The sequence below is a fragment of the Danio rerio genome, chromosome 3 (genome assembly GCF_049306965.1).
Source record: "Danio rerio strain Tuebingen ecotype United States chromosome 3, GRCz12tu, whole genome shotgun sequence".
NCBI classification, from domain to species: domain Eukaryota; kingdom Metazoa; phylum Chordata; class Actinopteri; order Cypriniformes; family Danionidae; genus Danio; species Danio rerio.
In genome coordinates, this window is record NC_133178.1 from 61970001 (window position 1) to 61982500 (window position 12500).

At 36.6% G+C, this 12500-nt stretch overlaps 1 protein-coding gene across 2 annotated transcripts in view; it reads right to left on the minus strand.

Annotated features, from left to right (window-relative positions):
* Positions 1–1149: 1149 nt before the first annotated feature.
* Positions 1150–12500, minus strand: part of syngr2a (synaptogyrin 2a) — a 13186-nt gene continuing 1835 nt past the window's right edge. Inside the window, exons 2-5 of one of the 2 annotated variants that reach the window (XR_012399998.1) lie at positions 7665–7902; positions 6788–6927; positions 3118–4068; positions 1150–3007 (exon numbers count right to left, since the gene is read on the minus strand). Coding sequence is in view for 1 of the 2 variants with exons in the window: in NM_001320463.1 (NP_001307392.1) it covers positions 3871–4068; positions 6788–6927; positions 7665–7902 (576 nt within the window). In the remaining variant the exon portion in view is untranslated. Of the gene's footprint in view, positions 4069–6787; positions 6928–7664; positions 7903–12500 lie in introns of both variants that reach the window. The other variant, NM_001320463.1, reaches the window with a different exon arrangement.

Sequence of the window (12500 nt, forward strand, 5' to 3'; positions counted from 1 at the left end):
TTGTCCCAAGTTAACTTAACACATTGAAGTGAAATGAACATAAAACAATTAAGTTGTCCCAAAGCAAATCTCAAGAATTGTGTTGTTTCGGCTCAATTTTAATAATTAGTTTGAAAAAGCAGCAATCTTTCATCCTTTTTAAGTAGCTAGCTACTTGTGTTTATATCCCATAGGGGTTGAACCTAAATGCACACAGACTCCTGTGAGGGCCCATTTCAGAAAGGAGGTTAAGTAAAAACAAGAGTATTTTAACCCTGAAATGAGAGGAACTCTGGGTTTTCCGTTTCAAAATGGAAGGTTTGTCAAACTAAGCAGGGAATAGGCTACAGGCTAAGCATATAACAACCGGGAGGCTAATCGGCTAAGCAAAATAACCTTACCACAAATCGAAAAACAAGATTATTTTGCTTACCCCATTGGTTTTAGCTTAATTTGAGGAAAAACTCACTTCATTTTGGCGTATTATTTCTTAAAACAAGACAATATGTTTTGCTTGTCTAGAAAATGCTTCTTGATTTAAGAATTTGTAGATATTTTGACTAGAAACAAGACAAAAAATATGAGTAAGAAAAGCCTTTTTGCAGTGTACTAAAGCTTCCAGTCTCTCAGTAATAATAACACCATTGTTATTTTTTATAGTTATTTTAGCCTCTTGTGAAAAATATTTTTTTGACTCTCCTCTTCAAAACAGTGGATCATTAAGCAAATGTACATTTACACCAGGGGTGTCAAACTCAATTCCTGGAGGGCCGAAGCCCTGCACAGTTTAGTTCCAACCCTGCTCCAACACACTTACCTGTAGGTTTCAAACAAGCCTGAAGGACTCAAGTAGTTTGATCAGGTGTGTTTAATTAGGGTTGGAACTAAACTGTGCAGAGCTGCGGCCCTCCAGGAACTGAGTTTGACACCTGTGATTTACAGCATTTACTATATTTGCTTAACTATTTATGTTGGTCTTTCTTTAGATATATATATATATATATATATATATATATATATATATATATATATATATATATATATATATATATATATATATATATATATATATATATATATATAAATAAAATCTAAAATCTGGTTTAGTTTCCAATGATTGACTCTTTAATGATCACATATTAAAAGGCCGGAAAAAAAAGAGTCTTAATATGGAAAGAATCAAGTGTTTATTGCTCAGTACTTCTTTTAAAAAAAAAAGACATTGGTGCAATAACTGTTGTTACAAAGTAAATGAACAGAAGGACAGCAATTATGTGATATAACAGAGCTGTGAGAATAGAGAACATTTCTCTACCTTTAACAAAACATCCATCAGGAGAGGAAGAAAACAGTGGCCAATATAGATGGATTATCTATTAATCTAATCTTTCTTTTTTTTATTTTATTTGAAACAAAATCAGTAAAAGTGGTCTAAAATTGTCAACACACAAATACGTTAATACGAATAGAAGTCATTAACTCAATCCCTAACTATTAATTTCAAAATAAGGCACGATTTTCAAGAGGTAGAAATCTTGCAGTGAATTTGGCCGAGCATCGAGAACACATAAATCTAAAGTAAACTTCTGTAAGTCGTCAACAACATTGCATTAAATGATTGTTTAACACTTCAAAAATTAGGCTTTTCCACACAAAGCCTATCGTCTGTCACAAATAAAGAAAAATAAAGCATAAGTTTACAGTAGTTAATCGGTTCATTTCACACCTAACAGCATCAAACTCTTTATCAGTTAACCACTCCAGCTGAGTAAGTTTATCAAGCTATTTGGCGGATTTAGTGCATAAATATTTCAAATTTGATATATATGGCAGTGCAGAGATTGTAAGGAATCATGGCATTATGGTATGGCATTCTGTTCACTTTCCTATTGTTTTGATTTATTTCCTAAAGGCTATATTAGTATAAAAACAAACCTACACTAAAAAAATGCTGTAAAATATACAATATTACTGGAAACTTTGGTTGTCAGTAATACTTTAAAATGTATAAGCACACTATAAATGCACAATTACAATTGTGCTGTAAAACTATAGCACAATTGCAATTGTTTATTTACTGTGCACATGTAAATTTTACAGCATTACTGGCAACCAGAATTGCTAGTAATAAGGTACATTTTACAGTGTACCTTTAGGGAAACCATTGGAATTGATCAACCTATGTCAAATGCAAAGAAAAAAAACTGCTGGTGTTGAAAATATCTGCTAGAATAATTTGTGGGAGTGAAAAAAGTCTACACTGTAAAAAAAATGTGGGGTACACTGTAAAAAAAAAAAAAAAAAAAAAAAGTTGACTCAACTTAAAATTGTAAGCCAAATTGCTGTGCAGCTATTTTTGAGTTCACTCGACTCTTAACCCAAGTACTGCGCTTGACTAGATTTAAGTTGAACAAGTTGACTTACAATTTTAAGTTGAGTCAAGAAAATGTGGGGTAGACTGTAAAATAAAAAGTTCACTCAACTTAAAAAATTAAGACAACTTGCTGCACAGCTATTTTTGAGTTGACTCAACTTTTAACCCAAGTACTGCACTTGACTCGATTTAAGTTTACTTACAATTTTAAGTTGAGTCAAAAAATGTGGGATACACAGAAAAATAAAAAGTTGACTCAACTTAAAATTGTAAGGCAACTTGCTGCACAGCTACTTTTGAGTTGACCCATCTTTTAAATCAAGTTCTGTACTTGAGCCGATTTAAATTGACTTACAATTTTAAGTTGAATAAAAAATGTGGAGTACACAGTAAAATAAAAAGTTGACTTAACTTAAAATTGTAAGGCAACTTGCTGCACAGCTATTTTTTTGAGTTGACTCAACTTTTAACCCAAGTACTGCAACTGGCTCGATTTAAGATGAACAAGTTGAATTAAAGTTTTAAGTTGAGTTAAAAAATGTGGGGTACACTATAAAAAAGTTGACTCAACTTAAAATTGTAACTTGCTGCACAGCTATTTGTGAGTTGACTCAACTTAACTGCACTTAGGTCAATTTAAGTTGACCAAGTTACCTTACAATTTAAAGTTGAGTCAAAAAAAGCAAAGTACACAGTAAAAGAAATGTTGACAACTTAAAATTGTAAGTCAAATTGCTGCGCAGCTAATTTTAAGTTGACTCAACTTTTTAACCAAGGTACTACGATTGACTCGATTTAAGTTGAGCAATTACAATTTTAAGTTGAGTCAAAGAAATGTGAAGTACACTGTAAAATAAACTCAAATAACTGTAAATAACTCACTGTAAATAACTCAACTTAAAATGGTAAGGCAACTTGCTGCACAGCTATTTTTAAATTGATTCAACTCTTAACCGAAGTACTGTACTTGATTCGATTTAAGTTGAGCAAGTTGACTCACAATTTTAAGCTGAGTCAAAGAAATGTGGGGTACACTGTAAAATAAAAAGTTAACTCAACTTAAAATTGTAAGGCAACTTGCTGCGCAGCTACTTTTGAGTTGACTCAACTTTTAACCCGAGTACTGTTCTTGACTCGATTTAAGTTGAGCAAGTTGAGCTAAAATTTTAGGTTGAGTCAATATTTTTTACTTTTAACCCAACGCTGGCGCAAATATGGACAAACCCAACAGTTAAATTTAAATTCAACATAAATTAATCCATATTTGACCAAACATTGGGTTGACACAACCCAGCATTTTTTCAGAGCGTAGCCAAAGCATTGAGACGATTTGCACCCAGGATGTTTACATCCAAGCGAAATAAAAATAAATAACTTTCTCCAACACAAAGATACATACTAGTAAAGCACACCAAGTGTCAACCCCAGGTCACAACTTAAACTCTTATGGAAACATGAAAAAGGCGAGCGGAGCGTGTGGATGGGTCCACACAAGCGAGCCTATGGAAGTGTTGAAATCAGTAAGCAGGAGGCTGATATGCTCCCTCTCCCACTGTAGTGGGGGTGAAGGGGGACTGCTGGTAACCATCAGGACCACCTGGGTATGACGAAGACGGGTATGGAGACGTGTGGTCAGTGGTCGGGTCATTGTATCCTATGCCAATTTCATCCATTCCCAGGCGGTATCGTCGAAATGCGAGCACGGTAAGCAGAGCCTAGAGGAAGAAGCATGAGATTGAGATCAGCAAGCAGATAACCCAATAAAGCAGAGCAGGGCAGTATACGGAGTTTGCAAGCTATATAGGTATATTTAAAAAAAATGATAGGACATAATACCATTTACATCGAGAAGCACATTTGAAAAATAGTAGACAGAGTTAAATTACATAATCCAGTTTGTACAAAACAAGGGTCATGCTTTACATTAAAGACGTTATGGACTGAAAAAAAAAAATTAACATATAACATATAAGAGATAATAGTACATTAAAAACTTTGTGTAAATTTCAGAACTCAAAACTTAGTCGTTCCTCAGATAAAACAGCTTATTAAAGCAATACTGACAAAACCACAGGTTCTGGAATGTTCTACTCTGTGATGTAACAGGGTTGAAAACAGGGCTGAACGATATTGGGAAAAAAATCGGACACTGCAATATTTCGTTTTTCTGCCAGGGCTCGACAATAAGGACTGTCTGATGGTTTGGGAAAGTAAACAGGATTGTCTGCCTTGTCAATAAAGTTTAATTTGGCTGTGACTGTTTGTCAATTGTGTGCAAATAAGGTGCTTTCACACCTAGACGTTTGTTTCGGACCCCGTCTCGTTTGCCCAGTTAGCACGGTTTGCATATATATCCAACAATCGTGCTCAGATCCATGCTAAATCAATCGGTCCGAGAACGATTGAAATTAATTCTGGAGCAGATCGATTCTATTGAGAAAACAAAACTATCCAACAAACTAGCATACCAGGCTATATCACAGTGTATTATGGTTGTGTGATAACCACATACTGTATACGGTTACATAAAGAAATAATTATAAGCAGGTTGGGATGTCTCGACTGATCTTGACGGCTGCTTCGCGCTCCAGTCCGTGTGTCTGTGTTTGCACTGGGTGAAGAGCGGTAAACTGAGTGCAAACCAAACATAGATGCACGGAGACTGAAGCGTGAAGCCGTAAAGATCAGTCGAGTCATCCGCGCTCAGCAGCGCTTCAATGTTGGCGGGGAAATAGCCGGGTTTAAAACTTCAGTTCCAGGACAACCCTATTACAGACAACACAAGGGTGTGCTGCAGAGGACTGCAGTGTTTTACCATTCACCAGGTCACATAGGCTGAAGCAGGAAAGCGTCCTCACGGTGTTTAACTAGTGCCATGAGCTGAAGCCCAGGAGGACACTTAAGCGCATCACTGAGATTGTGATCTTGTTTGATGCTAAATTGCTTTTAATCGTTTAAAATAAACTTACTACATAATATTTTAAGTGATTTTTACACCATTTCTGCATTTTGAAATTGCGGCAACAGCTGGAGGTTTGTAGTAGACAGCATATTACTGCAATGTTTACAGTGCTGGTCCGATACTTCCGGGTTTCTTCCCACCGCAGCCTCGCTTTGGTTCTTTAAAATCGCGGCCGCGTGAAATAAGCGTATTGTGTGGGCGTTCTTGGCCTTTGCTACACGGTGAGCTACACAGTGCGATGCGTGGAGTGCCTGTACTTGTTTTGAACAGGAAGATGTTCGGCACTTTTGTGATGTCCTCAGCTATTGGAGTCGTCTTTGAAAATAGTCCACAGGTTTGTCCTTGCAACTGGGTTTGGTTTCTAAATGTTGTTTTAATTTAGAAGGTTTCATGTGTCTTGTGAAAGCACTTCACTAAATATGACACAATGAGGTTTTAAGCCTTTTTTGTCGTCGAAATAAGTATATCCACACTTTACATATTCGAGGTCGTACTGTACTTGCGCTTCGACATTTGTTGCCATAATTAAATGAAATTTTACATGTCAAACAGTACGATTGTCGCACCCGCATTTCAAAATAAAAGTCAGATATAAGCAAAATAAGTTAAAGTTATAAGTTGCTTTTTTGACCACACACTACGCAACCTACTGAAAATGTTCCCACGACCCACTTTTGGGTCGTGACCCACCAGTTGAGAAACACTGCTTTAGACTTTGCGCCTAGATTGTTAAAATAGAGCCCTGAATCTGTGGTGTCTGCTCAAGTGTAATACAAACTCAACATTGCATATCCTGCAATATGACAACTGAGGATGCGCACATTGCGATATCGATGCTGAAATGTTATATTGTGCAGCCCTAGAACCACCTCTGCAGATGACTGACACCCACTTCTACTTCATTGTGTATTTATCCCTGTTAATAAACAGTCTTTCATCTTATTTAATTCTTGAACTAATTAATGAATACTTAGGTCTATTTAACTGATTATTTATTCATTCATTAGGCTTAGTCCCTGATTTGTCAGGGGTCGCCACAGTGGAATGAATCCCCAACTTATCAAGCATGTTTTATGCAGCAGATGTTCTTCCAGCTGCAACCCAGTACTGGGAAACACTAATACACTCTCACACTACTGCCAATTTAGTTAATCCAATTCACTTACAGCGCATGTCTTTGGACTGTGGGGGTAACCGGAGCACCTGGAGGAAAGTCACGGGAACATGGGACGAATATGCAAACTCTACAGAGAAATGCCACCTGGTCCAGCCGGGAATTGAACCAGCAAACTTCTTGCTGTGAGATGACAGTGCTAACCACTGAGCCTGATAGAAACCTTATGAAATTTAAAATAGTTACATTAATCTTTCACTGAATTTATCTTTAGATGAAAAACACATGCCCTGCATATAGCCCATGCAGCCAAAAACAATACACCGCTTAGCCCTATAATATAGTGAGATGTGCTCACCCAGGTGGCCGTGGAGAAGAAGGCGAAGGCCACGACTGCTCGAGCGGCATCTGCTGGGACGAGCAATGTTTCAGCCTTCGTTTTTGACCACAAATTGGCCAGGACACAGAAACACACAAACCACAGAAACGTCCACACACCTGATAAGGAAAAAGAGGAAAGAATTGAGTTAGTTTTAGTTAGTTAATTCTAGTAAAAAAAAAAAAAAAAAACACTTGTTTTATTTTTATTTCAGTTAACGAAAACATTTCTTCATTTGATTTTGTTAACCTTAATAACCCCGCCACGTTGGACAGTTTTTTCAAAAAGATACGTTGTCGTTGCTTAAAACATGCCATATCAGTGTGGATGGAAAGCCAAAACAGTCGCCTCACAGCAAGAAGGTCGCTGGTTCGAGTCTCGGCTGGGTCAATTGGTGTTTCTGTGTAGAGTTTGCATGTTCTCCCTGCGTTCGCGTGGGTTTTCTCCGGGTGCTCCGGTTTGAGTGTGAATGAGTGTGTATGGAAGTTTTCCAGAGATGGGTTGCAGCTGGAAGGGCATCCGCTGCGTAAAACATATGCTGGATAAGTTGGCGGTTCATTCCGCTGTGGTAACCCCAGATTAATAAAGGGACTAAGCCGAACTGGAATTGAATGAATGAATTAAACTAAAATGTATTAGTGTGAACATGGCCTTGCGCAGATTCTCCTAACTCTGTTTTAAAAATTAGCGCCAGTTTATCAGGAAGTGACGATTTTGTGCCCTTTCAGTCACATGCTGCTTTATTCGTAAATATTTTATGCAATATCACAGTATATCCCATGAATTTGACATCTTTGCATGGAAACATAGGTAGTGACTAATAAAAGACATGAAAAAAAACAGCACTTATTCTTACCAGAGAAAACAAGATCACCCAAGACGATGTATTTTCTGTCTTTGGCATTGCTGATCTGGGGGAAGTAGGCATCCAGCACAATAAACGCGACGCTGGCCAGGAAAGCCAAAATTCCAATACCGATCGCATAGTTACAAGCGCTGTCGCTCTCATTGAACATGCATTTAGTGTCATCACCTCCATGATGATTTGTGTAGCCCTCATTGATGATGGTAGCAAATACCACAATGGAGAAGAGCTGGGATGGAAGGAAACAAAGTAGGAGTTAGAGAATGTCTTCAATAGTACATTATTACACACACACACAGCAAAGACACTACTATTTGGTGCTCTGCATGCATTAAAAGATCTAAAAGCGGATTTCAGATTGGTAACATTAACTGTCACTTGGATGTTCTCACAGTGAACGTTATTCAATGGCCCAATATACTCACAACAAATTTAGCTTCCATTCTTTTGTTAGAAATAATAGATTGGGAATAAATTTACAGCTAGAGCTGCACAATTAATCAAAAACAGATTACGATCTCGATTCGACCCCCTAGACGATCTTAATTCAGCATTTCTACAATTCTGCAATATTTTCAAGTTCAGGAGAGAAGCAAAGGCGGCTACTTTAGTGAACAGAACCTGCATAGGCTGTAAAAAACAGGTAATAGAGTTTTGAATAAGGGTGTCACGATCCTCCAAATCCTCGATTCGATTACATTTTCGATTCTAAAGTCACGGTTCGATTTGATTTTCGATTATGAATAATTAATTAATTAATGACCAATTAATTATTTGTAGCCTACCGTTTAAACTACTTGACCTGCATGGTCTTTGTTTTACGCATAAACAAATCATACAGTAAATGAATAAAGGCAAGATACACACATAATTACCACCTGTCAATCACTTTTTCTGCGGGACTCGTGAATAGGCAGTGATCTGTGTCGTTAAAATGTCGTCGGTAAAAAAAGAGGCACAACCAACAGGAACCAGCCAACAGTATCTGAGGTGTTCGCTAAAATGACTAAGTACAAGTGAGTGAAAGATTGAAGCAGTCCTCTGACTGCCTGGACCTGCTGTCTCGAGCGCATGGCTGTGTGTGCGTCTGTGTCTGTGTGGTCACGTGATGTGCATTTTCAGAGGTAGAGAGGAAGGAGGGCTGCTCAGAAATGCCACACGACACTGTGGATGTCAAATCGTTGTCGTTCTAAAATGCCATTTAAAAACAAAGACAGTGTAAACAGGGCCTGAGTGTGTACTTTTCGCGAGCGGATTTGCAACGGGGGCGGGCGGAGGATCGCGATGCCGGTGTTGTCTATCGGACAAACCGTACGTAATACGTACATAGCAGAGCTTGCAAAACTGTGTTTTTTTTGTCAACAACACGAACGTTGTCAACATAACTCACTGGAAATCCAAAATGCTTAAACACCGGCGACTTCATTGAAAGAGGAGAGGGTTTAAGTTCTGTCGACGGGTCTCCTGTATCTGCAGTTTAACAAGCACTTCAAAAGCCTGTTTTTTTCCCGCTTGGCAAGCCAAGCTGACGTGACATGGGGGCGTGGCAGCAACGACGATTCTATTTTTTGATTTGATAATCGAAATTGAGCATAAACATGACACCCCTAGTTTTGAATAATATTAAGTTTGTGGCACAGAGTGATCATTTGAGACTGAGCCGCGCGCAAAGTTTAAACAGCACTTAGCAGTGAAAATGAAACATCATTTAAATAATCATATTGCATTTTAGAGTTATAATTGCAACAAGCATCTGATTTGTTTTTTCGTTCATAGCGAACACACAGGTTTGCATCAAAATAAATGTTTACAGTGTCAGTATAACTACTCTAGCCTATATAAAGTTGATTTTACCAGTAAATAAAATGGTTTAAAAATGTTGTCAAATTGCAAGCATATATCTCAAATATAATTCAACATCAGAATTACTATAAGTAGAATAGAATTATTTATAGAAACCAGTAGACCTACACATAATATTAATATTGTTGTTTTACCATACGTTTGAGAAAAAACAATAATCTCATATTAAGCTTTATTTTACATCTACAGAGTCTAGAGAAAATCGTGATCTTTATTTTAAGCAAAAAATAAAAATAAAATAAATAATAATAATAATTATAATTCGCAATTCTCATTTTAGCAAGAATCGTGCAGCTCTGTGTACAGCCATTTACTGACAATTAGAGTTTAACAATATATAGAAAAATTATTACTATTTCTTCATGCAACTTTCGAGGTACGATACATTTAATTGATTTTGCGTGCAGCATGCATATGTTTATTCAGATTTGACCAATCAGACAGGGCCTTGCTATCTTTAGACCCATCCACCAGTAAGTGTTGTTCTGCTGTTGTTCTAATGGCGAGAATCGAGACAAGAGGAAAATGACAGACTTTTAAAGTCTGAATGTTTGCACTTTTTATCCTAGATTATATTTCATTGGATCCAAAAAAATAAAAATAAATAAATAAATAAATAAATTATATATATATATATATATATATATATATATATATATATATATATATATATATATATATATATATATATATATATATACTATACCTTCTTATTTTAGCTGTATAATTAATGGTTTAAAAAATAATAGCAAGAAATACTGTCAAAGCAATGCTCCACAGCAATATTAAAAATGTTCCTAGTACCATGCAACCCTGCTGACAATCTGTTCACTTTTATGATTAATGTTTAGATGAATATGTAGATTTCCCAGAGATGGATTGCGGCTGGAAGGGCATCCACTGCGTAAAAATTTGCTGGATAAGTTGGCGGTTCATTCCGCTGTGGCGACCCCGGATTAATAAAGGGACTAAGCCGACAAGAAAATGAAATGAATGAATAGATATGTGTTCTGCTTTTTCCTCTCAATAACAAATTAAACACAAATTAAAAAAAAAAAATAGAAACTGCAGTACAGAAAGCATCCGGTCATTGCGATATGGATGCTTGCACAAGCTCTGCAATTCACAGAGTCATGTCGAAAGATGAGCTCTTTAAAAACACACATATGATAGTTTGGTTGTCAAGTATATTTAAGACTAACATCTGACTATGTGAGATCATACATTTAATAAATAATGTTTCTCTGCACAACACATTGGCATTAGAGTACAGAAATTGAGGTAAAGTTGGTTATATATTCGCACATTAGTACTTTTTCTTTAATAATATAACGTTAATTTCAGAAAAAGTATTAGTTGCAAATTCTAAGTAGGCAAATCATATTAGCAGCCAACCACTATCAAAGCACAACATCATTTAGAGTAGTGCTAATGTTGTTTTGAAGTCATACTTACATGAGATTTCAGTCTGAATGTTCAAAGTAGAATATAGGGGCCGTGTCACACGTTGTCACTGTTCGAAAATGAATGAATGTGCGAATATAAAACCAACTTCACCATAGTACAGAATGGCTAGCTTATCATTTTATGACAGAAAATGTCTAGTTTTTCCAAGTTTTATTAACTTACAAGCTGTTACACGCAATAATAAGTGATTATTGTGTACAAATAACATACTTATGGTCACTTTAAAATATACTTTCACAGAATATATAACAAAATGGATGCTTTGGTTGTTAAAAACAACCAGTAAGCGAACAAAAAGTAAAACACAAGACTAGATAAAGCAGAATTAGGTCAAAAATGCTTGCATTTTAGAATCTAAATCTATGGCTTTTATTTATTCCCTATACTAAAGAACAACTTAAACCAGCCTTAGCTGGTCAGCTGGTTGACTAGCCTGGTTTTAGAGCGGTTTTGGCCATTTTTAGGCTGGTTTCTAGCCATTTCCATCCTGGTCATAGCTGTTCAGGCTGGTAGATTACCAGCTTAAAACAGCCTGACCAGCCTGGTTTAACAAGGTAAATGCAAGAATCCTAAAAGTAATTTTAATACCTTTTTAGGACTTTCGAAAGACAATGTCAGAATATTTTAAGACCTCATCACCATTTCAAGTTCTAATCAGCATCAACCTTTAACTTAATAAAAAAGTTGTTAATAAACAGTTGTAGTTAAATAAATCAATGGAGCATAACCATGCAACAGAACTGAAAGCTTGAAAGAATAAATTACGTGGTTGTTTTCAGCGACAGGCTTCAGCCACTGTTTAAACTCGTCTTTCTCCAACCAGGAGAGCGCAAACTTACATTTTTAAATTTTGCTGTCTGTTTCGCTCTGTGGTTTCGCTACATGTGGAGAGCTTTACATCACCTTCCCGCATTTGTCGCAAATGACATGAAATCATGCGGAAGGAGGAGCTTGGCCAGACACGCCCCAGCCCGAACCAATTATGTGGATCGAGCATGCCGTGGTCAATATTAGGAGAAAAATAAATATATTTATGCTATTTTGGAGTCAAACACTTTGGACAACGCTTGAACAAAATTTAAGACCTTGTAAAAAATGTGATTAAGACCTTTTAAGGGCCTTCATTTTCTCATAATAGATTTATCAACTTTTAATACTTTTTAAGACCCTGCGGACACCCTGTTTAAGCTGGACACAGCCAAAACCAGCTACCATCTACCAGTCTGACCAGCTAAGACCAGGATAGAAATGGCTTGAAACCAGCCTGGAAATTGCCAAAACCACTCTAAAACCAGGTTGTTGCTAGATTGGATATGGTTGCGGCCGGAGGTTAACAAAAATCACTTAAAATATTTATTAAATTTCCCATTTATTGTATTTTATTAATGTCTACTTCTAACCGTCACAGTACTGTAAAATATTAATTACTGTTATACAGTGTCATAAAAAATGCTGCTATATTAATGTGCATATCGCACTTCTGGCCGGCTGCATATC